The sequence below is a fragment of the Patagioenas fasciata genome, chromosome 17 (assembly GCF_037038585.1).
Source record: "Patagioenas fasciata isolate bPatFas1 chromosome 17, bPatFas1.hap1, whole genome shotgun sequence".
Taxonomy (NCBI): domain Eukaryota; kingdom Metazoa; phylum Chordata; class Aves; order Columbiformes; family Columbidae; genus Patagioenas; species Patagioenas fasciata.
In genome coordinates this window covers 6,665,874-6,691,255 of record NC_092536.1, presented here as the reverse complement: position 1 = coordinate 6,691,255, position 25,382 = coordinate 6,665,874, and the positions used below count along the sequence as shown (strand labels likewise).

Genomic DNA, 25,382 nt, shown 5'->3' with positions numbered 1-25,382 from the left:
CCCTTCTCCCCTTTGGCCTTCTCACCCCGGCTCCTTTTCAGGACTGAGGCTGGCAGAGCAGCTGGGACGCAGAGAGGATGAAGCCAAAATCCGCCACGGCCTTGGCCTCTCCCTCTGGGCAAGTGGGAACCTGGAGGAGTCTCAGCACCAGGTATATGTGTGTGTATGTGTATCCTGTGGTCTGCCCTGGGCTTGGGGGCTTGTGTCCTGTGAGCCCTTGGGGTCGTTCCTGTCCCTGGGGAGGAGATGTCTGGTACATCCTGGGAAGGGTGGTTGATGCACCGAGCCGACTCAGGCCCGCATGCCCTCTCGCTCCATCCAATCACCTCCCCTCTCCCAGGGATGCTGCCGTCCCGAGGGGCTGAGCTCCCCTGCCTGAAGGTATGTCAGCCCTGGATGCTGCTCTCACAGCCACTACTTTGTGCCATGTCTGTGAGGAAGTCACCGTCGCTGTTTTCCCTCCCAGCTGTACCGGGCCTCGGCACTGTTTGAAACCATCCGACACGAGGTGCAGTTGAGCACTGACTACAAGCTGTCCCTCTTCGACCTGCAGACATCCTCCTACCAGGCCCTGCAGCGGGTGCTGGTCAGTCTTGGTAAGTGGAGCCATCGTACACTGAGTCTGAACTCCAAGTTCATGCCAAGAGTTCAGCTGAAGTTGCAGGGATGCAGTTCATGTGATATATCCTTCCCTCCTCACCTGTCTGGTGCAGCACAGTATGTCTTTGCCAGGCTCTCCTGCATTGGGTTTCAGACACCTTTGGCTCTTCTTTCTTGCTTCCTCTGTTCATTTCCCTTTCTGTGGCTTGTTGTCCCACACATTTTGTTGTTGTCTGTAGCCAAGAGGATCTGCGGGATTGTGTTCTAGCGCAGAGACTGCTTCTTCCACAAATACATGCTGTGACCCTGCTTCCCCGCTCCCCGGGTGTTAGTTTGGGTTGGGATAGCAGCTCTGCACAGTCTGCGTTGGTGGCAGGTCTGAGAAATGGCTTTGTCTTTTCAGGTCACCATGATGAAGCTTTGGCAGTAGCAGAGAGAGGACGGACGAGGGCATTTGCTGACCTGCTTGTGGAACGCCAGACTGGGCAGCAGGACTCTGATCCCTATTCTCCAGTGACCATTGACCAGGTCCTGGAAACAGTGAATGGCCAGAGAGGACTTGTTCTCTACTACTCCCTGGCTGCAGGTTATCTGTACAGCTGGCTGCTGGCTCCTGGGGCAGGTGAGGTCCTTCTTGGAGATGAGAACCTGTGAACAAGCCTTACAAAGGGAGAATTGTACCGTTTTTAGCTAGGAATTAATCTGGGAGTAGAGCGAATATGTGAGGGAATCCTTTCCATCTAGTACCTTACAGTTAAATAGACTGAAAACTGTGGCATAACCCCAACAATAATGACACAGGAGTGCTTTTTCAGGGCTTTCATGTTCACCTGGAGATGGAAATGTTTCATGTGTTTAATATTTCCATTTTTCAACCACCAATCTGTATGTATTTCCCACAGGGCAGAGCAGAGCAGTAATGAGATTCTGTGTATATTGGCTCTGTGAGAATCTTACATGCATAAGAATCCTGACTATATTTCTGTGCTTTATCCTTCCAAAAGCTTTTGACATTTATTCACTGAAGTGGATTGCAGAAAACAGAAGGGCGTCCCTGCTTCCTGATATGCCATTGAACTGCCTGATCCTCTGAATTCTCCTCATATGAATGTGGAAACACTTATCACAGAGGAGCAAGGAGGATTAATTTGAAGAGGATTTCTTTTTGCAGACAGCTGTTGTTCATTATCTAATAAAGTGATGACTGTAAATTTTCATGAGTTCTTTCTGAATATAATTTAATAATTGCAGCCCTTCACTGTGACAAAGCTAACGAGATAAAAAGCACTATTTAGATTGCAGCAAAATGGCTTGGGGAAGGGAAGCAAACATTCACACATGCCTGCCTTCAGATGGGGTGGCAGTGATTGGAAGATAGGCTTTGGGGGGACATTTTGCAATGTTGTATGTGTAAGTGTAAGATGGTGTTGTCCTTGCTATTCATCCGGTCACTAATTTGCTTTCCAGGCCTGTAGTTTGCACAATCAAATGCCAGTAATTCTATAATGTTAATATCAAGCTGCGTTTACTAAAATTACATGGATCAGCAGTGTAGAGTTTGCCAGCAGGCTTCATGAGCAGCGCCTGGGCAGCGCGGGTCTGGCAGCCCTGCAGTTGCGCTGTTCGGGTACCGGGTTGTGGCTCCTGCCGGCACCGCCGGGTGCAGGGTCTGTGGTGCTGCCCCTGGAGCAGCTTTGCTGGGGAGCTCTGCGGTGGGGGCTCCAGCCCAGCCGCTGCAACCTCTTTGCTCTTCTTGTGTCGGCAGCACTGACAGAGAGAGCAGCATGGGTGGCAGCCCAGGATCCTCGTTATCCGGTTGAGATGGTGCCATTAGAGCCTCTTTGCTCATTCTGTATTTGCTGCTGGTTTTGCAGAGGGAGTTGCCTAATTCTTTATTCCACCACTCTTCTTAACTGGTTTAATAATTTATGCTGTCAAGGCAAACAGGGCATCCAGAGCAGCCTTTTACTGTTGATCACAGGCTGTAGAATTAATTATATCAGGAAGGATATGCCGGTCTGAGTGGAGGGAGGTTCTATCTGCAGCAATAGTGGAATTCTTAACAAAATAGTGCATGTCCTTTATCTGGTTTACCCATTGCAAAATGCTATCTTTTAATATTTTGCTATGCATTAATCCGTCTTTTTCTTTGTATATAATGTATTTTCATGCAAGTGAGTGAAATGGAAAATCTTTGTGTGAGGCAAGGAAGTTCTGCTGTAGTAGTAACACTTCTGTTCAGCATTTGGGCCTTGTGTGTTCAGTTATGTGATCAGAGGCTATTAATAGGTATTTCTTATGTGCATCCATTGAAATGTGAATTACTCTGGTAGATGCTTGTATGAAAGATCTGGTTTATAATTTATATGAGAGTGCTGCAATAGCAAATGCGTTCTGAGAATCTCGTAAAAGCGCTGCTCTGCCTTCGTACCTTTGAGCCATCATCTGCAAAATACAAAACCAGACTTTACAAGCAAGGCTGTTTTGCGGAATGCTGGAAAAGCCCTGCGGAGACATGGCACAGAATGCTTTGCCCCAGTTGTACTAAAAATGCCAAATGCTGTGCCTTTCTAGACAGTTGCTGGCACCACTCTTCCTGCCCTGCAGAAATAACCTCGTGATTCTGGTGCCTTGCAGGAATTCTGAAATTTCAGGAGTATTATCTGGGTGACAGCCTGACAGAAAACGCTGGGGAATTCCATGAAGCCAACAGTGTGGCCCTGCAAACGATAACGAACTCTGCGCTGGAACAGTACATCTCAAGCGTGCGGGAGGCTCTGGGTGTGGATTCCTACTATACCCGGTAAGCTGGGCAGGGGGATCTAACTCTGGGAGCAATTTATAACAGTCCAGGGTGAGCTGATCAGCTGAGAAGTCTGAGAACTGAGAGTCAGCGGAGGGGCAAATTTTCACTGCAGCCACAAAACAATTGCTTTATTTTTGTATCCATGGCTATTTTTCTGCCAAGTAATTCTATATGCACGTGCAAATAAGGTTTGAACCCATAGGCTGGGTAATGAATCTATAGATTGGATGAGGAGGCAGATGCTGTGTCTGACTGTATATGGGTTGATTCCATTGTACTTAGAGTTTCCAGTGTAATTAGTTCCCCTTCAAAGGTTTACTTATGAAAAACTGCAAATACCATAGGAATTCCACCCCTCATCCAAATACATTCCCTTGTGGCAATAGCTGAGTAAATAATTTACAGTGAATTAATCCATCTGATGCGTTTCAGCAAAGATTAAAAGTAAAACCTTATTCCAATCTATTACTCACATAGGTCCCACAGCTATGTTTCCTTCTTTTTTTTATCCTATGGACTTATCACAAGTCAGGATTTTCTGCTTATTTATACTTGATCTTGTGATCTTTCATGGTGCTTGGTTTGATTTATTGATTGGATTGGTACAAATATAGTTTCTATGCTGATATTTCCACGTAGTATTTTTCTGAGCGCTTCTGTCTGACAAGCAGGGTCGGGAATGTCCCTGTCCCCGTATGTTCTTGGCAAATGAAGCATGCAGGGTCAAGGATGTGGCGACCGTTTAACTTGCTTTTATAAGTGAAGCTTGCTACGTAGTCAGAAAGTGCTTTACTTAGGGTGGCTGAGGAGCACATCGGCAGTTTGCAGGTCCAGTTTGCTGCTAGTGCAATGTGCACTAACTTGTTGTCAGGCAAATCAGGTGCTGAGCTGGTGTTGCCTGCAGAGCTCAGCTTTCCTGTGTTGGGCTACAACTTCCAAAGTCCATACCTGCAGTGCATGGGAATTGGGGTCCTGCATTTCCATCGGCATGTCCCACCCTTTAAACCTTGAAGGGCGCCTAGGAGAAAGAGGTAGTGTTGGGGTTATGAGTCTTTTGTGTGCCTGACAGGAGGAGGTGATGCGATCCAGGGAGAACTCAATTTCAGCATTTGGTTGAGGTTGTGTCTCAAAAACATTTTCTCTCAAACTGGCTGAGCATTTGTCACAAAGCTGTTGCTCTGTCTTGCATCGATGACTCCTTCCCCCTGCAGAGCCTGTGCCAGCAGTGAGACTGAGAGTGAAGCTGGGGATATCATGGACCAACAGTTCGAGGAGATGAATAACAAGCTGAACTCAATGACTGACCCGACTGGCTTCCTGAGGATGGTCAGCAGGAACAACCTCTTGAACAGGTGGGAATATAACACTGCACAAGCTGGGATCTTGCAGCTCCAGCCTCCAGCTCAGCTCCTCTGTGCAATGGCTTTTCTGCCAGCTGGTACTAGAGTGAGATCCTGTAGCTGCAGGTCAACGCTGGGTGGATTGTTGCTGCTGTGGTGCTTCAGAGGATGGTAAATTTGTGGCTCACCAACAGCGAGTGAAAGTGCGATATCTGTTTGCTTTGGCTTCTGCACTGCAAGGGACAATGAGGAGCAGGGCCTGCTTGGAGCCAAGAACAAGAGCTTGTCTTCCGTGCTGCTAAGGCAGACCCTGGTTCCTCATGTGGGGCCTGGATGCATGTTCACATCTTGTGCTGGAACACTGGAGGTCCTCAAGGGAGTTTGCATGGCTTGGGGCCAGTGCAAGCTCCCTCACGCGCAGGAATTGCACATGCTGTTAAGGTCCCATGTTAGAAAAAGAGGCCCTGGAGATGGAGGGACTGTTTGGAGCCATCCAGTCTCCATGTCTGGTGACAGGCGGGTGACTGAAAGGAAGCCCTTGGTTTGGGGTGGGTGCCTTCTGGCTGCTGTCATCAGGTAACCTGGCTTTTAAGCAGAGAATAGTATGATTTTTTGGCAGTTCTGCTTAGAAAAACAAAAATGTGGGGGTTTGGCAGTTCACTTAGGGAACTTCTGAGAAGAAATGGATGTTGGAGGAGAAAGAAGCACTGAAGGGATTCTGCAATGATCCCAGTACTGGCCATAGCTGTGGGTGATAGAGCCCCCACGATAGGCAGTTGCTCATGTCTTATGCAGCTTCTATTTTCTCTGCTCCTGGCCCAGGACAAGCGAGGTCTTTGGAAGGCAGATGGAACGCAGTGGCTGCAGACTCTTGTCTGTCTGGTTCTCTACCATACAGGGTGCAGCGCTGGAGCTGCCCAAGTACAGACCACACAGGCAGAGAGCGCTGGGTGGTCTGCGGGTTTTGTGCAGCCACTGGTGGGTTCTGGAGATAATTGCGGGTCCTTGAAAGCATCCACAGGGAGCTCATATCTGAATGTTTTCTGGAGCTCCCCACAGCTTGGCTTTGTGAGTGTGTCGAGGCCCTGAATGTGGATTCGGGGCCGCCTCCCTAGGAAGAGTCTTTCTGAGGAGGGCTTGCAGCATGACGGGGCTGATGGATGTCCCTTGTCCTGAGCCTGCCGGACCACCACAGCAGTGTCCGACTGCCAGCCCTCCAGAAGGGCTCAGTTTGGTCATGAGCAGTATTTGACTTATTCAGAGCCCTAATGAGGGCCGAAGCAGGAGCAGCTCTGTGCTGATTACAGTTTGAACCCTCCTCCCCATCCGGGCCTGGCCACCTTCACCCGCTGCCGACAGAGCCTGTGGGGCTGGTGGTGGGACCTGTCAGTCTGAGCTCAAGGCTTGCATAACACCAGCTCCTGCCCCTTTCTCTGAGGCTGTCATGGGATCATTGCTTTGTTTGTGCATCTCCTGGACAAAGGCTGGAAGCAGAGGTGATGCTGGTGTATGCAGGCACAGTTTGTGCTGCTCCCTCTGCTTGCTGCAGCTCAGGCTGCCTTATAGAAAGGGTTGTAAATAACCCTGCAGAGTCTGCGCAGAGGTTTCCAAATTAGCAGTTTTACTGTTCCAGAAATCAGGGGACCCCTCTACATTGTGAGAGAAAGGTAGAACTGATCAGTGCAGCACCCTAGAGACCAGCACTCTGTAGAAGGGGCGTTTAGCCAAAAGACTCAAAAGTGTCCCTCTTGTCACACTGAAATCACCTGGACCGGGATGCCTGATGAGCCACCTGGGAGCCGTTTATTTGCCCTGGTTTGGGCAGAAAGGGAGTGGGCTGGCCAGCGCTGCAGCTCTGCTCTGCTGCAACAAGAGATCCTCCCCCTATGGATTTTCTTACTCTTTGTGTACACAAACACACAGTCAAGAGATGGAAAGATTTATGATACTCCCTTAGTTTTGTTCTAATCAAAAGCAATCCGAGTGGTGAAGAAATAAATCTAGAGCTGCTTGGCTGCGAAACCAAGATGAAGGAGGCTCTGCTGATTAGAGTAATCAAGCCCCTATTCTCTGCAATAAATTAGCACGTTAAAATCGCTTCATGCAGCAGGTGAGGCCGGCGAGTGCCACCTGCTGACAAAGAGCTACTTCTTGGGAAGGCCAGGACTGGTGTGCTAGGACTAAAGCTCTTCGTGCTCCCTGGTTCCTGGATAAGCAGTGGGGTATCCCTTCCCTTCTAAACTGGTAGATAGGGCAGAATACACTAGAGAGACGTGCTTGAAGCACAGGGTTCAGGGCACTAGAAATGCATGAGACTGGGAAAGCACAGTTTTTATTTCCTCATCTAATTTTAAAATCTGTGCTACATAAAGTGCGGTCAATGTCTGAGCACTGCAAAGCATGCTTGGCTCAGTCAGCTGCAGCGGCGCTGGGCAGAGGGTCCGGAGGGGAGTGCGTGGTGCTGTGTCCATGCTGATCCTGCAGTGGACTTGGGGTTGTGCAGGTCACCTCGGCCCGTGTCAGCAGCTCTGAGTGGCGGCAGCAAAATCGCGCTTTGACAAGAACCTCTGCAATGGAGAGTACGGGCAGTTGAACACAAGGCTTCCATTTGCATTCTTGAATTACTCCTGGAGGCCTGTAAGATGTAGATTCCTCGTTGTTTTGGGGCATGAGTGGTGCCATTGTTCCTACTTTAGAGAGTAGGTTTCAGACATGATGAAAGCTGGGTCTGGAGACTGGTTGTGGCAACTGAGGAAGGAAATGTTCTGAATCAGTCTATATGTGTCAGAAAAGGTCAGGGGTGTGTCTGAGGCCTGTGGTCGGAGTGCACTTGAGCACAATATTTTTGCTCTCCTTGTCTTTTCCTGCATGTTGGCTTAATCTGTTAGTATGATCAAACACTGTGCCTGTGTATGTATCTGCTATAGGCATTATATATGCATATATACAAATATATATGCCATAGCAAATATGCTATCAACTATTAATATATCTCATTGATTAACATGTCTGTTGGGTGTTGAGTTTTCATTTCCTGGATGTGCAAATATTTTCTCTTTTTTTCTTTTTTTAAATGTTCTGTGTTGCTAGCCAAGAATTAATCCAGGCAAGAGGTAAAAACAAGGACCAGAGACAAGGCATTTCTTCTGAGTAAATCTTTTTAAAAAAAGGACATTGCAAATTAATGTTCTGTTCCGTAGCAGTGTAATATGGTGTCCGCAGCTGGTTCACCCTGCCATTAATGTAGTTGTTAAGCTGAATGGGACAATAAAGCCCTACCATGAAGCATCTTACAGAAGAGCATCCTCTGGATGGACAGGGACTGGCTCTTCATCATCTTCTGAGATCAGACCAACCTGTAGTGGACCTCAGATCTCTACAACTGACCTCTCGCTTGCCTTTTGCCCACAGGAGCTGTCAGAGCATGACCAGTCTGTTCAGCAGCACCGTGTCTCCCGTTAAGGATGGAACATCGTCTCTTCCAAGGAGACAGACTTCCCTCACCAAACCCCCACTCCGCGCGCTCTACGACTTGCTGATAGGACCTATGGAAGGAGTAAGCCTTTGGTGCTCACAGACGTAGAGATTCACTTACCAAACTTGGTGTTGGAAAGCAAGAACAGGCAGCTTAGGGATTGTATCTGAAGTGTGGTGGTTTTGACTTGGTCTTCCCAGATGGCGAGACTGGGTGTGTTGGGAGATGGAAACAAGGGATGTTGCTGTTGATACCACTTCAGTCAGCTGCCAACGTTTAACACTTCTGATGAACCAAAGCAGGAAGCGTATCCGTAATTCACTAATATTAATTGGCAAACTCGGCAGCTCCATCTGGGGACAGATAGGTCTGGGAGATAGAAAAAGCAGCACTGGGAGCCCGGCAGCACCACCCTGCACCTCCTGCTGGCAGCCAGACAGGCTGGGCCTGGCTCCTTCTCTGTCCTGGAGCTGCTTGGGTGCTTGGCAGCCATGAGGTTGATGCTGGTGTCCCAGCACTTGTCCCGTTCAGGCCCTGCTCTGCAGGACAGTGCTGTGCAGGGCTCGACTGCCAGCGTGATGTGGGGGCACAGGCCCGGTGTCCCTCTGCGCAGGGATCCTTGTGTGCTCGATCCTTGTCTCTGTCCTGCAGCGAACACTGCAAAGTTGGCTTGCCTGATGCTTGGAAGATGCAGGCTGGGGCACTGATGGAGTGAAAGAGTTGAACTGATTCTCTCTCTTTTCTTTTCAGGGTTTGATGCATTCCAGTGGGCCTGTTGGCCGCCACCGCCAGCTGATACTGGTTCTGGAGGGAGAACTGTACCTCATTCCTTTTGCTCTCCTGAAGGGCAGCTCCTCCAACGAGTACCTCTATGAGCGCTTCAGCCTCATTGCGGTGCCATCCATCCAGTCGCTGAATCCCAGCTCCAAGGTCTGACATTGCCTTAGAAAACCTCTTTCATAAAACCTCTCCTGTGCAGTGCAGGTTCCTGCACATGCTGGAATAGGAGCAGCTCTGTCCTGCTGTGCCAGATGAAAGAACAGAAACCACAAATGTACCCCCTTCCCAGGGCACTCCTGGTTCTCATAAGCACATTGAGCACCACATCTATGAATTAGATTCTGATTCCTGCAGCATGAAATCCCAGCCCCAGGCATGCCAAAAAGGACAAGTGGAATGGATCGTTTGGATATTCTCATCTAAAGGACAGCATATCCTGGGCTGTGGAACTATATGGCAGGCTGCAGAAGTGTAGGTGTTTGTGATCAATACTGAGCTTCCTTGGAAAGCTGCCTGTCCTTTCACATTCCTCCTGTGTTTGCATTCATTTTAGGATATTTTATTACCAGCACCATAATCACCAGATCTTTGAACTCCGTTTTCTCTTTCTCTCTGCAGTCCCATGCGAGGAAGACTACTCCTGCTTACTGCAGTTCTACCTCAATGGCAGCTGTCATAGGAAATCCCAAGCTCCCTTCAGCAGTTATGGACAGGTGGCTGTGGGGACCTATGCCCTCTGCAGAAGAGGAAGCATATATGGTGTCTGAGTTACTGGGCTGTCAGCCCTTAGTTGGCAATGCAGCAACAAAAGAGAGGGTCATGAGTGCCCTAACCCAGGCAGAATGTGTCCATTTTGCAACCCACGTCTCCTGGAAGTTGGCTGCTTTGGTCCTGACACCCAACTCTGACAGCAATCCAGCCAGCAGCAAGAGTTCTTTTGGGAACACCTACACAATCCCAGAATCTCTTCGGATGCAGGATGATGCCAGTGATGTGGAGAGTATCTCAGACTGCCCTCCTCTTCAGGAGTTTCTGCTTACAGCAGCTGATGTCCTGGATCTGCGACTTCCTGTCAAGTTAGTGGTTCTTGGCTCTTACCAAGAATCCAGCAGCAAAGTCACTGCTGATGGAGTCATTGGCTTGACAAGAGCATTCCTGGCTGCTGGGGCTCAGTGTGTCCTGGTGTCACTCTGGCCTGTTCCTGTGGCTGCTTCCAAGATGTTTGTGCATGCCTTCTATTCCTCCCTCTTGAATGGGTTGAAAGCCAGCGCAGCCCTTGGAGAAGCAATGAAGACTGTACAGAGCAGCAAGCAGTTCTCCCATCCATCCAACTGGGCAGGTAGGAAGAATCTGCTTTTTAATGAACAGACAGGGTTTCCAAGAGGCACTCCTGTTCCAAATCGTTGGAGTTAAGCACGGAGTGGCGCTGGCAAGTGGCTGGGAGTAGTGTGTGCCCTGTGCTCTCCCAGAATTCAGACCCTGATTCAGCTGAGTGTGGTTGAGTATCGGTGTCATGGAAAACATCAGTATTTCACTTTCTATAATAAGTGGGTTATGAATTAGATATAACTTAATTGTGAGGTGAAGTGTGTTTCCTTACAATGGTTTCATGACTAGAAAGAAATAATGTCCAATGCAATAACTCATTCCCTGACTTTAGGTTAGAGTCCACAGTTGAGTTTGTATTTTATTTTCCTTCCAAGATTTTTCTGTCTCAGAGGGAAAAGCATTAAAAAAATCTGAGTGACAGCTTCCTAGGCAAGAGAGAGTGACTGTGGGCATGGGCACTTGGTGTTGCCACCAGGTAGAGGTTTCTGTTGGTGCTGCCCCTTCCATGGTGTGTAAACAAGTTCATTGCACACAGTCACCGACTTTCACCTTGAACTCTTGCTGGTGTCTCAGAGTACCAGAGCAAGGGCAGCGGCCGTGTACCTCAATGATGAGAAGGGGCAGGCAGAGCTCCTTGTGCCGATGTCTGGAGAATCTGGCCTTTAGACGGCACATGAGCCAGGACAGGTTTCTGATCAAGGCAGGGAAAGCTCTCTGTTTTGTGAGTTTTGTTTCTGCAAGCACTGTTCAGCATCTATCGATTTCCGCTGCTGTAAAAGAGATGTGGAGCATGCTAGGACAAGTTTAGCTGCAATGCACTGTTTTTCCACTTGCTTGAACAGGAAAACACTTGATTTAGTAGAGGAGGACAGTAAGAAGTGTCTAGAAGTTTTCTGGAAGTTCAGTTTGTGGGGCTGGACAGTGAGTGGGCAGCTGCTCTGGGAAAATAATGTATCTGCAGGGTGCAGTAAACCACCATCCCATTAGTCCGAGAGGACAGAGGATATTTGCTGCTGTTTTGAACGTTTTTTGTAACAAAAGGAGATTGAGCATCTCTTTTTCTGAATCCTGCAGGCTTCATGCTTATTGGGAGTGATATGAAGCTGAACAGCCCTTCTTCACTAGTGGGACAGGCCCTGACTGAGATTCTGCAGCACCCTGAGAGGGCACGAGATGCTCTGCGGGTCCTGCTGCATCTGGTAAGAGAAAGGAATCGCTACCACAGGGAGGGACATTGCAGCCCATGCAATTGTGAGATGATGTTACCTGTGGGTATTCATCTGTAAATGATATATGAGATGAGAAACACACTGGAATATACACCTTCAACCCTTCTCCCTTACCATAAGGTGGTCTCTGGTGGAAGCTCTGGGTCGGTGTGAAAAGACCGGGACACCTGTGGGCGTGTCCAGAACAAAAAGAGGCAAAGTGAGCGAAGCCTTACATAGTATTGTTGCAAAATCCTCCCTTAGCTGTTGAATTGGGTCTCCGCTTTAAAAATAAGGTAATCATTGGCGTTGTTTCTACAAGAAAATAGCTGTGAACATTGCAGCCATGGAGATGCAGAGCGCAGTGGCTGCTGTCTCTGTGCATGCTTGGAAGACAAGAGGAACTTTTGTCCCAGTATGTGCCAGTAGCCTGTTGTGGGGAGCAGCAGGACTGAAGCCAAACTGCCAGCTGGCGAGAATTACCTCATGACTTTTCATACTTTGCTTTCCGATGTACCTTCTGTGGTCCCACAGGAATGTGGTGTATCCATAGGATGACAGAAACCTGTGAATATTGCTAATCATGCTGGTTGCTGAGTTTTGCGGACGCACAGCTCTCTTTGCCCTTCACCATGTAGCCACAGACTCCTGCCTGGTAATACGCAGTGTGCACAAGAGCCTGGAGCCTGACCACATGTCACCTTCTGCGGAGAAATGCAGCTGCAAACTGTCACAATCAAACTGGTGCTTAGTTTCCTGTGGCATTGCTTTCCGCAGTATCCAAGAGAATGTTAGTATCACAGTGATTTTAGAGCTGTGAGTGCCAAGTTGCCAGAGCTGCTGTTTTCAAGGGCACTAACATCTTGCTGTGTAAGATGGGCCAGGTTCAGCACTGGTTTGTGTCTCTCGACCTGCTGTTCCTGCCTCTTCACTGTGTAAAGAGAGGCAGTTAGTAAAAATCTCTTCTAAAATAATGCTGTACTTTCCCTAAAGGTGGAGAAATCATTGCAGCGAATCCAGAATGGGCAGCACAACTCCATGTACACCTCCCAACAGAGCGTGGAGAATAAAGTCGGTGGCATTCCCGGCTGGCAGGCACTGCTCACTGCGGTAGGATTTCGGTTGGACCCTCCTGCCAGCGGCCTCCCGGCAGCCGTGTTCTTCCCTACGTCGGACCCCGGGGACCGGCTGCAGCAGTGCAGCACCACCATCCAGTCCCTGCTGGGTAAGCAGCAGAACCGCGAGCTCTGTCCTCATCTGTCCCACCAGACATTGACCTTTCCTTCCCTTGCTTTGGTGCAAGGCTGTAAAATGGTGATGTTTGATATCAATGAAATAAAAGTATTTAGCAGGACAGATGTTCTAGAAGTAAATGTTTATGAAAAGTTTGTCATAGATGGGATGTTTTTCTACTGGGTCCAGTATCTGAGAAGCGTGACGTGGGTCTTGGCTTTCTCTCAGCTCTCAGTCAGAAAATGTATAATCAGATGCAGAGTGGGAAAATCTTTTGCTTTCTGGAAATCGCTGCTCCTTCCAGAACTATTCAGTGATGTGGGGGAGGGGTTTTAGGAATTAACTGAGTTTGTGTTCTGTTCAGGTTGTTACATTTCTAGCAGTCAAGAAACAGCTACTGAACAGTCTCTATTCCTGCTGGTGTTTTTCAGGTTTGCCTAACCCTGCACTTCAGGCACTTTGTAAACTTATCACAGCTTCAGAAACAGGAGAGCAGCTTATCAACAGGGTGAGTTGGGAGGTTTTCCTCCAGTCCCAGTTTCTACATGGTTCTTCCCAGGTCACTACATTCAGAAATGCACAGAATGATGTATGCCCTGGTTTATCAACCCAGAGCTTGCTAGGAGACTTCAGGATTGAAATTCTAAACTTACCCCTTTGTGTGAATGAAAGTGTGTGTCCAGAAGAGAAAAATGCAGGTATGTTACTGGGCTGCATGGTCTTGGGTCTCCCTGTTCGGTGACAGAAGTGAAAACACGATACCTACTGCAGTGAGGGGAAAGCAAAATAAGGGAATGCGTGTCAGAAGCACTAATTGCTATTTGGCCATCCTGCCTGGGGCCCACGTTGGCTGATCCTTGTCCACTGTAATTACCCAAGTCCCAGTGTGTGGCTGTCTTTGGGCAATGCAGGGTCTCAGAGAACTTAAGGAGCCTGTGCTTGTCCTGACATGTGAGCTCATAGCTCTGCTGACAGGACTCATGGTCATTCAGAGACAGGCAGTGCTGCCTGTGGGACCCCTTCCTGCCTCCCCTAGTCTCTTCACATTCCTCCCTCTCCCCAGCGTTTCCAGCATGCCCAGCCTCACCTGACGTCTCTCTGTGCACCAGCCTGGCTGGCTTTCCACTACATGTTTCCTACTGTCCTGATTGCTCCTCTAATGAGATTTATCTTGATCATTTGCCTGCTTTAGTAAATGAACACACTGCACGTAGTGAATGGGCATACAGCTCACTTTCTTTTCCCATTTCTCCATGGAAAAGTGTTCTGGGGCAGATGGGATGATCTCTGTGGAGCTTCAGAGGGCTTCCCTTCATTCTGTCGAGTCTCTACACAAAATGCACAATCAGCCCATTTTGTTACTACCCACTAAGAAGCCTGCTTTGTCTATCCACTAGACTGAGTCTGCGTCAAGGAAAGAGTTTCTTGTTATGATCTATGGCAGTGTGTAAGATATTTCCAATGGCTTGTCTTTTATGGCATTTGGCTTCCTTGCCTTGGCTCTTTTGTCAGTGCCTGAGACGAGGGTTGTTTTTTCCTCATTGCCACCAGGGGGAGGCCCCGAGTAGAAGGGATGTGATGAGCAGAAGACAACATTGCAATAGACCAGAATGTGGTACAGTGTCTATTAGATTATGTCACAGTTGTCTTCTTGCCTCAGAGAGAAAACATTCATACAGCTGTACGCAACTAATAAAAGATGCACTCACCATTTCTTCAGCTGCCCCATGCAATAAATACTGGCAGGGGTATTGCATTGTTTTTGCAAATGTTCTTTTAGAGCTAAACCCCAGGCAAAATTTCCTTGTGCACAAGAGTTCATCCAGTTACAAGTTAGGGGTTTCAACTTAGCTCTCCCTTCCTCTGTGGTCACTTGCTTTTTCCACCTCCTTCCTCTCAGCCATTCAGTTGGTGAGCAGTTGAGGCTCTGCCTGTTCAAAAGGAGAGAAGACTTTGTTTAAAACTGGAGCCCAATGACTGATAGTTGTCGGTGCTGCTTACTGTCTGTCTCGTGTGGGTTATGAGTGTCAGAAGGGAGCCAGGTGCTCTTGACGTGAGTGGAGCACCAAGATGGGGAGCCTGATCCTTTGCTCTGGATAGAAAATGGTGATTTTTTAGGGCAAAACAGAAGGCAGGAACCACAAAAGAGGGAATTTCAGCAGTACCACGTGTGCAAGGAAAAGTTAGGGATTGCTGACTGCTTTAAGTGCCAGTAATGCCTCCCAGAGGAAACAAGAGAAGGGCTTGTTTTGTGTTCAGCCTTCTGCCAGAATGTGGGTTGGTCTGAGGTGATGGTCATGAGCTGGGCACTCCCACGTTCCTGCTGTTCCAGCTGTTCCATGCTGTTGGGCTCCTGATGTGCAGCTCAGGGCATTTCCATTGCTCCCTCCTTGCTCTGGATGGAGTATCTTGCAGTCAGGATACTGGTTTGCGCATGGACGTGTCACTGCAGGGTCCCCTGTCACAGGCGTTTTGTAGCACAGAGTAACTTGTGTTCTTTCTTTCTTTGTTTTCTCCTCTCTTTTCCTTTCTTGTTATCTGCTGCCCGAAGGCTGTTAAAAATATGGTGGGAATGGTGAGTATTACATGCCCTGGGGAATGACACTGCTGTGCAGGATGAAATGCCGTGGTCACTGCAGGCCTGTGTCCCTGCGCTGCAGAGTGGTGTCTTCAAGCCGCTTTCAGGCCTGGAATTTGGTCTATAGTGCTCCTATGGAAAAAGGACTGTGTAAGCTGGTGTGGGTTGTAAGAAATGGGTGGTCCTGACTTTAGCTGGTCCCTGATTAATGGCTTTCCATCCTTCCTGCCCCAGCTGTGTTTTGGAATTATATGGGATCCTCGCACCTTAATTTGTGCCAGATCTTCATAAACACATTTTTTTCTCTACTTTGCTACTCCTGTCCCTTGGGCACAGTTGAGAAACTTCTTTCGTGGAGGCCATGGAGGTATTGGGAAAGTCTTCCATGGTTTCATATGACTTGTTCTGCCCAGTTAAATGCTGATAATGAGTTTCTTGGGATTTGCATAAGGAGTATGACTCAGTCATGGAACGGGCTTCTGTGTATTTCTGTGAGCAGCCCCAAAGTATCTCTTTCCTTTTCTTCCACTTCACAGATTCTCCTGCTGTGGTTCCTTCTTGCTCAGGTTCCACTGGTCACACCCCAGCCCTCACCCCTGCTCTGTCCACACCTTTGCTGCTGTTCAGCTTTGTTTGTTGTTGCTGTCCCTGGACTGTCCCCCTGCCCAGACCTTTTCATCTCACTGTTCTGTTGAGGAGCAGCAGCTGAGTGTATGAGTGTACAGGGAAAGGGATGTTTGTGGTGCATTTCCTTAGCTGTGGGTGTTGGAAAAGCAGTGATGGGATTTTTAAGGAATGGCTAATGTTTGTGTTGTTATCTTCAGCTGCATCAAGTCCTGGTTCAACTTCAGGCAGGCGAGAAGGAACAAGATTTCTCCTCTGCACCTATCCAGGTTTCCATCAGTGTCCAGCTCTGGAGGCTCCCTGGCTGTCATGAGTTCCTGGCAGCTCTAGGTAGGAAAACACTTCTTACCATTGTTCTCCTGAAACTACTGCGGGTGTCTTGTTTGGTGGCCTGGAGCAGTGATGAGACTCAGCCTTGAGATTGGTTTGTCTGGGTGCTGTTTGGTCTTTGCATCTCTGGATGTGATCCCTGACTGCTCGGTACCTCTGCCGGTTCACAGGCACGGAGCTCTTCTGCTCACTGCTTGGCCAGTGATCAGGGTTGGGTTTTTTTCCTTACTTAGAGTTGATGAAAGGGCATTGCAGGGAAAAGACAGTGCTGCAAAAATAAACATCTAAGAAAACTGCTTGAGGAGCTCATAAAAGCCAGGCATCATTTTGCACACACAGTCATGCCCTCATTCGTTAAATTCAGACCCATTTCTGTGAGAAAACTTTGGATTAATGATGAATGGTAGGGGCATGTGGGACACTGTCCCCTGAGATGTGTTTAGTGTGTCTTTCCCTGACAATTCCAAATAATCCACAACTGAAACAGTACTGACTAGTGCATTTTGTCTGTCAGTTTGGACAGGAGCAATTTGTTTATGTGTACATATTCACACTCCGTAAAGCTCCCAACACCTGCTAGAGAAGGCTGCTAAATAGTAATAAAAACAAACCAACAAACTCTACGTTGTGGGTGGAGAGTCAGAATTCCAGGATGCTACAGGATCTCATATCTTTCTGTTCTGTTTGTGTTCTAAATGACATCACACTTGTTTAAGATGTTGGATCTTCCTATGAGTTGTGATTTTTTTGCACCATATTCCACTACAGGTTTTGACCTTTGTGAAGTTGGCCAAGAGGAGGTGATTCTGAAAACAGGGAAACAAGCTAATCGGAGGACCATGCACTTTGCTCTGCAGTCCTTGCTGGCGCTTTTTGGTAAAGCTACTTACAGTAGTTTTGGCTCCTATATCATCTGATTATTTGATCAGAATGGCTTCTGTTGAAATCTCACACTTACCTCCTGCAGGGATCATACATACATCATCACGTGTCATACAGAGATGCATCAGCCAAGAGCTGCAGCAAGTGTTATTTTTATGTGGGAAACAAGCACTAAGACTTGACTGAGGCCAAAGCTGGGAATAGAGTCCAGCAACTGGAGGGTGTATAACTCACCCTTGTCTTTGAGATATGCAAGCATAAGGAATTAACAGGTTTCATTTAGGATACCCAGACTGTGGTTCCTGCCTGTGCATTTCTTGGGCTGTGCAAATTTTTTTCCTCACCTAAGTCGCAGTTGGGTTTTTTGAAGTATGACAGAGTCTGCGTGCATGTTTTATAGCATTTCCTCCTAATTCTGATTAGAACATTACCTGGTTTTGTTTGATTTTCCTGTGTATCCAGGGACACGTTTTCATTTCCTTTTTCTTTTTTAGATTCTACAGAGCTGCCTAAGCGCCTCAGCTTGGACAGTTCCTCATCACTAGAGTCACTGGCTTCTGCTCAGTCCATTTCCAACCCGGTGCCTCAGTATCAAAACCCTCCATTCTCTCCTACTTGTCCAGACAGCGTTGCATCCGATGCCATCTCTGTCTATAGCCTGAGCTCCATTGCTTCTTCCATGAGTTTTGTTTCCAAGCCAGAGAGCACGCCGGAGGGCATGGGACACAGGGGACGCCAGGACTATGAGAGGCCCAAGAACATCTATCCACATAGGCCTGCAGCACAGAGCCAGTTGTCACCGCAAACCAGCACTGTAGCCAGCAAAGATGAGGAAGAGTATGAAGGTTTTTCTATAATCAGCAATGAGCCTTTGGCCAGTTACCAAGAAAACACAAACCCAAGATTTTCCCCTGATCACAAACAGACCAAAACTGGTCGGACTGGAGGCATTAAAGAGTCTGTCAACTCCAAAGGGAGTGTAAGTACCCCAAATTCTCCTGTTAAAATGACTCTTATTCCCAGTCCAAACTCGCCTTTCCAAAAAGTTGGGAAACTTGCAAGTTCTGATACTGGGGAATCTGACCAGTCTAGCACTGAGACTGACAGCACTGTCAAATCCCAGGAGGACAGTAATCCAAAGCTTGATCCGCAAGAGTTGGCCCAAAAAATTCTGGAGGAAACTCAGAGTCACCTCATTGCTGTTGAACGTCTTCAGAGAAGCAGCAGCCAAATAAACAAGAGCAACAACTCAGATGATGGGGCATCCACCCCAGCAGGCATGTCTGCGTTCAGATGTTCCGAGACCAGTGCGTTCAGTCGGCCCATCAGCTCTGCTCAGAAGAATCAGTCTTCACCCCTTGCAATTAAACCAAAGCCTCCCACAAGGAGTTCATCCCTCCAAAAAGTGAGTTCTGGCTATAATAGCCCTACGACATCGGAGATGTCAAACAGAGAAGGCACGGGCCAATACAGTGGGCAGCCATCCCCAAGTTGTGATTCACACGGCTCTTTAACTGAGCAGCCTCACTTCAAACTCAAGTACCCCAGCTCTCCCTACAGTGCTCATATTTCTAAATCACCCAGAAATATCTCTCCAAGCTCAGGGCATCAGTCTCCTGCTGGCAGCACTCCGTCCCCTGCTCTGTCTTACTCCTCAGCTGGTTCTGCTCGCTCAAGTCCAGCTGATGCTCCAGACATAGACAAATTAAAAATGGCTGCCATCGATGAAAAAGTGCAAGCAATCCACAACTTAAAGATGTTCTGGCAAAGCACTCCCCATCACTCTACTGGCCCAATAAAGATTCTCCGAGGAGCTCCTGGAACAATGACTTCTAAGAAGGATGTCCTCAGCTTGCTCAATTTATCTCCACGGCACAGCAAAGAAGAAAGCGCAGATAAGCTGGAACTAAAGGACCTGTCTATTGAGCAACACCTTGCTTCTCCACAAAAGAACCCTCCAAATGGACACAGGCGCCCTGAAACTGCAAATGCAGCAACATCAACTCATTCTGCACCTTCCAGTAGCACTCCAGGAACTGCACGGCCCTTGAGGCTGCCGTCTGGGAACGGTTATAAATTTTTGTCACCGGGAAGATTTTTTCCTTCCTCCAAATGTTGAAATGTCATGAGTACCAGCTGATGACTTACAGTCTTGTGAAAGTATTTGCTTCTGCCCACTTGCCTTTATCAACACAGAACCATTATCTGAGCAGCCATGGTCGCAGCGCAGTTGGCACCGCGCAGGAGTGTGACAGGCGGCCCTGCCCGCCGCTGCGTGGGCACACGGGCCTCGCACAGACGGGTTTAGTTTCCCTCAATCAGGGCCTTGGCCAGACTCGCTTGATAACAGGGTCTGTGTAGCGTTCAGTATTTGCAGCAGCAGGTCCAATGAATCTAGTTGTCCGTTCATAAAATACGAGCTTTTAAGCCACCTACTTGTATTTCTTAACAAGCAGTTTTACAGCTGGCTTTTTATACAGAAATTAAACATATCAGGGACTGGAGAGGGAAGTGAGAGGAGGCAGAACTTTCATGTGTACCACAAAGAAAGTATGCACAAGTTTCTGCCTGGAGAAGTACAAGCCATTTATTTGATTGCATTCAAAGGCTGACAGAGGGCAAGATAACATACCTCTAGATAGCTCTGCTATGTTAGCCAAACACAAGAAAATGCTGGCAATGAAACTCCATAGCAGTGTGTTACTGGCAGTTCTCTTGCATCATTTAGAGTCTGGTGAAACAAAGACAAGAGGACAGAGGTGCCCCATTCTAAAACCTGCATCTCAGGTAATTCTTCTCTGGAGGGAAACTTTCCAGGTGGTATTTTGCCGGTTGGTCTGCTCACAAAGAATGTTTGGGGCATAATGAGCAAGGTGAGCCTCAGCGTGAGGTAGTGAGCGTGTGTCAGAGAGACAGGCTCTGCTTGCATTGAATGCTCTGATCTTTCTGGCACACAGCATTACAATGGTGAAACTTCATCTTGGCAAGTATTTGGGCAGCACAGATGTCTCCTGTCTAAGTGTGCACAGAACAAGGTTACAGACACACAAGTTCAGAACAGTATTTTACAGTTCCACAGTAGGCAGGAATGTGACATCGGTGTGTGTGATTTAGAAATGACTTGACTAAATAAATCCACTGATCCTGTTAAATCATTCCACGTGGCTCATCATGGGCACGTCTGCAAACCTTTCCCCAGCTGTGGAAGCGAGTTTCTTTTAGAGCACGTGTAGTCTGAGCGATGTCAGTGCAGCCCCAGCACAGATGTGGGGCAGCAGCAGGGCAGCTGTGGAACCCCTGCGCACTCTGCTCTGTGGAGAAAGGGAACCAAGAGCACCCAGGGGATGTGTCGAGTAAGCTTTCCTAGGCCAGGCGGAGCTTAGCTGTTGTGGATCAAGTTGGAGATTATTTCTTTTAAGTGGTTACTGAATGCAGTGATGTAATCGGAATCAAAATGATAATTTCCATGCACTGAAAACTGTGGGCATGTGGTAGCGTTAACGCAGCCACAGTGCACACTCTGATCCAAGCAGAGTGTTTCCCAAGCCACGTGCTATGGAGTCGGAGCACTGGATCACCAAGGCTTTTGGTTTCTCTTCTGCACTCCCAGAATTTGCTGAGTGACTGAAGGCTGATCACTTCACCTCTCCGTGCCTCGTCTTCCCTTTCTATCTAATGGGGATAGTAATAATTACCTACCTACCTCACAGAGGTGTTGTGAGGCTTAATTCATTAGGCCCTGAGTTTTGGCTGGATCTTAAGTCAACTTCCGGTCTTACAGCTGGTTACCTGAATGGTGAATGCAGTCAGCTCTGCAAACATCTTAGGGGCATGTTGCTGATGCAGATAATTGTTGCACTTGTCAAGTCTGGATGCTCTTCTTGGAAATATGGATCCGATCATTTATGATTTTCTGAGGGATCTTGGAGGAAAAGCAAGATAGCAGGACAGAGGATTCGATTCTGATTCGGGAATATAAAGTTCCTTAGGCTCAGCTTACTCATGGTGCATATATCAAACGCTTACTTTGAGTATGTTCTAGGATACACTGGTTTCAGGAGAATCTTTTCCTTTTTGCCATCGCAAGATACTAAGCACTAAAGGCAACATAGGGCTGTGTTGGTACAGTCAGCTAACAAGGGATGGGTGATCACAAAAGTTTCAGTGCAGAAAGACAAAAAGAGTAGTTATTAATCTACTCATATTATGCAATGTAGCAAAACAATTGAGTAAATTGTTCAACTCATATGATGCAAGTTATTGTGTGTACTTTACATCTTTCTGTGATGGTTTGGTGCTAGACATCATCTTCTCATCATTTGGCAGGAAAAATTAGAATAGTGGGCCAGAATGAGTGAGTACAGCGTCTACCGGTGGTGTAGACGGTGATATTGCTGATCATGCAACTTGCTGTGGTCACAAGACTGAGAGACTTCACGTGACCTCAGCTGTTTCTGACCAGCGTAACGACATCCCAGGAACACCCAGGATGGAAGTGGGCAGCTTTTTGTTTATAGCAACAGCAAATACTCCCTGTAGTGCTGCATAACACGCCAGAAATAAGCCTCTTTACTTGTAGTTTACTTCCATAACTAAAGGATCTTTTAATCTGTAAAAGTTCTATATTGCCATTCTGGTACAACCCCTTTTCATGCTGCCAGTACATTTCATACTGGCTTAAAGTTTTCAGAAAGATCTAAATGGGGGTGGGAGGTTGTTCTTCTGTTGCTGTTTTTTAAGGGGGGAGGGAGGGAGCATTAGAAACAGGGAAGGGTTCAGATGTAGAGGGAGTTCAGTGTTTGGGAAATTGGTGTTGTATAAATACGGGAGGTGAGTGTCACTAGAACAAGTCCTTTGGGAAACGTGTTTCCATCGGCTTGACACAGGGCACTTGCATTGGCTTAACGAGAGCCATGGAGCTGCATGCTTGCTCGTGGCTGGGAGACACTTCACACACCTCGTGCCTCACCCCTCCACCCCCTGAGTGAGAAACAAGCCCTTTGTGAGGAAGAAAGTTTTATCAGGTTTGCCCAGTATGTGGAGAAATTCAGGAAATGAAAATAACTTGTTCTCCGTTTGATATTAGAATTCCTTCTGTGGAGTTTAAATGCATTTGTTGTTGTTGTATTTGTGCATGGTACAAGTGACAACACTGCTTAATACAGCGAGCAATAAGAATTAGGTATTATCCACTTTCACACTAAGCCTGCCACATGCAACAATTCCCCAGGACCACAGAACATATTTTAGTTTGGTTTTGCCCAGTTCGTTTTACCGTGTGAGATTACGGACCTTTTATTGACTGTCTTTAGCTCCAACTAAATGGGAACAGGAAACAATTTCTCTGATCAAAATCCAGTTTAATTTGATTTTGTTGGTTAGCCTGCACTTTGGCCTGGTACTGATTTTCCTTCTTTTTAATCATACCTTACTTAAAGCAAGAAAAAGCATTGAAGGGGTGCTACACCCACATAGATCACTCTGGGCCATATTTCCTTTCATTAGGTCAGACCTGTTCTGTGACCATCTCTTTCAAGTTGCAGAATAGATGCGGGTGCACAGAAGTATCTGTGAATCTGTTAAGAAACACTGGCAGTTTCAGGCGAGGTGGTAATAATGTGTTTGAGCAGTTTCGGGTTCATTGCATTGCCGTGCTGTCCAGAAAGGCTGCGAATGCGCGTGGAAAACGTGGCCCCTCGGTTGCAGAACTCCTTCCCAAGAGCGTTGGGTGGTAACTCAAAGCACTGTCAGCAAAGACTCTTCCAAGCAGCAGCTCTTTAAGCACTTGCTCTCCTTGTACGCAGTGTTAGCCATGTTTGGCCTATATGGACTTTCTTTGTAAATTAAAACTCTGTTTCCAGACAGCATTAAACTTTTTATATTATGAAATTTACCATGTAAAAAGATTTTCATATTTTTATTGAAATTGCTAAGGCATTTGGCCTTCTTCCTTTGTGATTTCAGTGTCTATTAAAGCATGAGTTGTCTCAGTACTTCAGTCTCTTGGTGTAGGATGGTGTTGGGAAGGAATTTGTTAGCACGCTGCTCCCTGTTGCTGGGCTGTTCCTCTGGCCCGTGTCTGAGAAGCGAAGAATTCGTGTGGAAATGTGCGTTCTGTGGCTGCAGAATCGCGCAGCGTGACTGACGTGCGGCAGCTGTGCTCAGCGTCCCTGCGCGAGCGAGGGGGCACCCGGAGCTCCTCGCTCTTTTTGGGCAGAACATAGGTTCGTGTTACAAACGATGATTGGAAATTGCTTTTCATTTTCCTAGTAGGTGGTGGGAGCAGCGGTGTTTGCTGGCTGTCTTCAGTCATCAGGAAAAGGACACACAGGGTGGGAAGGAGCTTCAGGGGTCACCCAGTCCCAAACCTGCAGGGGGAGAACCAAGTGCTGAAGCTACAGTGGTTCTTCCCCATGAAGCTATGATGGTCTTCCCCATACTGATGCCAGCTGGAACTTGCAGACTTAAGTCTTCCTTCTGCCCCATGCATAAGGGGACGTTGAGCTGAGGTAGGTGTTGGTGACCAGGTGGAACTAAGCAGCTTCCTGGGAAATGTCCCCTCCATGGGCAGAGACTGTGGTGAAAGCACACGGGCGGGTCTGAAGTGATCAGTCTCCGCGGGCTCTGGAACCAGCAGGATGCAGCTACTCGATGATGCTATCGTGTGTGGTATAATTTATCTATAAACACAGAGGATGAGGGTTTTGGGGAGAGCACACGTTGCAGCTGGTGGAGTAAACAAAAGACAAATGGTGTCCATATGGGGAAGGAGCCGCAGCAGGGGACTGCACTCAGCCAGGGTTTTGCAAAACCAAATAAAGGAAAATACCGAATGCTCGGGAGCTTGGGGAAGCAGCCACTTAGAGCCCCACCACTGTGCCCTGGCACAGCCCTTTGTCATTTCTTTGCCTCAGACTAAGCCGGTGCAGGCGCAAGTCTGAGCAGCAGTTTCCATAGCATCCGCCTTTCACTTGAATGAAAATATGTTTTCAGAGGCAGAGTCTGTTGAGCATTTTCTTTAAAGCCATTTATCTGTGGGAGGGTCGTTTGGCAACATCTAATTTTCCTGTCTGTGAATTTCTGCTCTCCTGTAGCGGAGCTGATGTGTAAATGCATCATTAGCTCTTGCTCCCGGCAAACAGAATGCGGGGAAGGGGGCAGGGGTGGGCCTGGGGGTCGGGTCAGCGCTCGCTTTGGGGAGAAAGATGCAAAACAAGCAGGGGAACACGGGCTGTGTGCTGAGAATGATGCTCAAACAGGACGCAGCAACTCATCAGGCTCAAAAAATCTGCCTCAGCCAGTTTTGGAGACCAGCAATTACCCCACATAGGAATTAAAGTGCAGTAGCTACCCATAAATTAAAGTTGTGCAGTTAAGCTTCCTAGGGGTTGAGAGTTGACACAAATGCCCATTTAAAATGCACCTTGTTAGCAATAGGGCAGCTTATTCACAACCAGAACCTCTGCAAGTGTAAGTGCCGCGAATGGTTCCGCAGCCAGAGATATTCCTGGGGTCTGAGGCGCAATTGTGTCAAACTGCAAAGTTTCACCCTCTGTCGGATCTTGAAATGTGGGGCTGTTTTTTCTGTCCAGGGTACGAGGTCTCTGATCGGTGTGAGAATTTCATAGGGTGACGCAGAAGCGGCTGGTCTGTGTGGCTATGAATAAAATCTGAAAAACTAAAGCTAAGGCTCAGAAACTAGAAATAAATTCACTTGGAATACCTTATTCTAAGCAAATCCTGTAGTTTTACCTGAATTACGGCATTAAGTGGAAACATTACCCAGCTGCTTTGTTCCTAGGGCATGGTTAATCACACTGGGAACACGGTACAGCCGAATAACTACCAGCGACCGGCGGACGCTGGAACCGGCTCCCGGTGCCGCCGAGCGCTCGTTCGCCCAATCGCTGCAACAAAGTGATTTGCCGCTCGGTCCGAGGAGGCTCCGGCTGCAGGAACCGCTGCTCGGTGGCTCCGTCCCGCAGCGCCGCCCGGCACACGCGGAGCGGGTGGGGAACGTTCGGTAACGTCGTTTTTCCCGCAGTGGAAGCGCCGGAGAACGGGAGGGCGGGCGGCGCTTCAGGGCCCGGGCCCGGCCCCGGCCCCGGCCCGCAGGGGGCGCCAGCACGGCGGGGAGCGCCCAGCGCTGACGTTGCCCAACGATGACGTCACCCCGCCGACGCGCGAGGAGAGGGCG

At 48.0% G+C, this 25,382-nt stretch overlaps 1 protein-coding gene and 1 long non-coding RNA gene across 4 annotated transcripts in view; one reads left to right on the top strand and one right to left on the bottom strand.

Annotated features, from left to right (window-relative positions):
- TTC28 (tetratricopeptide repeat domain 28) overlaps positions 1 to 23,178 on the top strand; it is a 99,985-nt gene extending 76,807 nt beyond the window's left edge. For 2 of the 3 annotated variants that reach the window (XM_065851589.2, XM_065851591.2), the window contains 15 exons: positions 42 to 151; positions 467 to 596; positions 1,004 to 1,222; positions 3,238 to 3,403; positions 4,618 to 4,758; positions 8,158 to 8,302; positions 8,972 to 9,151; positions 9,620 to 10,340; positions 11,405 to 11,529; positions 12,532 to 12,763; positions 13,203 to 13,279; positions 15,323 to 15,346; positions 16,174 to 16,303; positions 17,072 to 17,179; positions 17,680 to 23,178. In XM_065851589.2, coding sequence (XP_065707661.1) covers positions 42 to 151; positions 467 to 596; positions 1,004 to 1,222; positions 3,238 to 3,403; positions 4,618 to 4,758; positions 8,158 to 8,302; positions 8,972 to 9,151; positions 9,620 to 10,340; positions 11,405 to 11,529; positions 12,532 to 12,763; positions 13,203 to 13,279; positions 15,323 to 15,346; positions 16,174 to 16,303; positions 17,072 to 17,179; positions 17,680 to 19,304 — 4,133 coding nt within the window. In that variant the 3' untranslated portion in view covers positions 19,305 to 23,178. The remainder of the gene's footprint in view (positions 1 to 41; positions 152 to 466; positions 597 to 1,003; positions 1,223 to 3,237; positions 3,404 to 4,617; positions 4,759 to 8,157; positions 8,303 to 8,971; positions 9,152 to 9,619; positions 10,341 to 11,404; positions 11,530 to 12,531; positions 12,764 to 13,202; positions 13,280 to 15,322; positions 15,347 to 16,173; positions 16,304 to 17,071; positions 17,180 to 17,679) is intronic. The other variant, XM_065851590.2, reaches the window with a different exon arrangement.
- On the bottom strand, positions 22,278 to 25,278 carry LOC139829274 (uncharacterized). The gene is made up of 2 exons (XR_011741695.1): positions 24,938 to 25,278; positions 22,278 to 23,865 (listed from the first exon to the last, which is right to left on the bottom strand). It is a non-coding gene; the product is annotated as an uncharacterized lncRNA (long non-coding RNA).
- Positions 25,279 to 25,382: the final 104 nt, after the last annotated feature.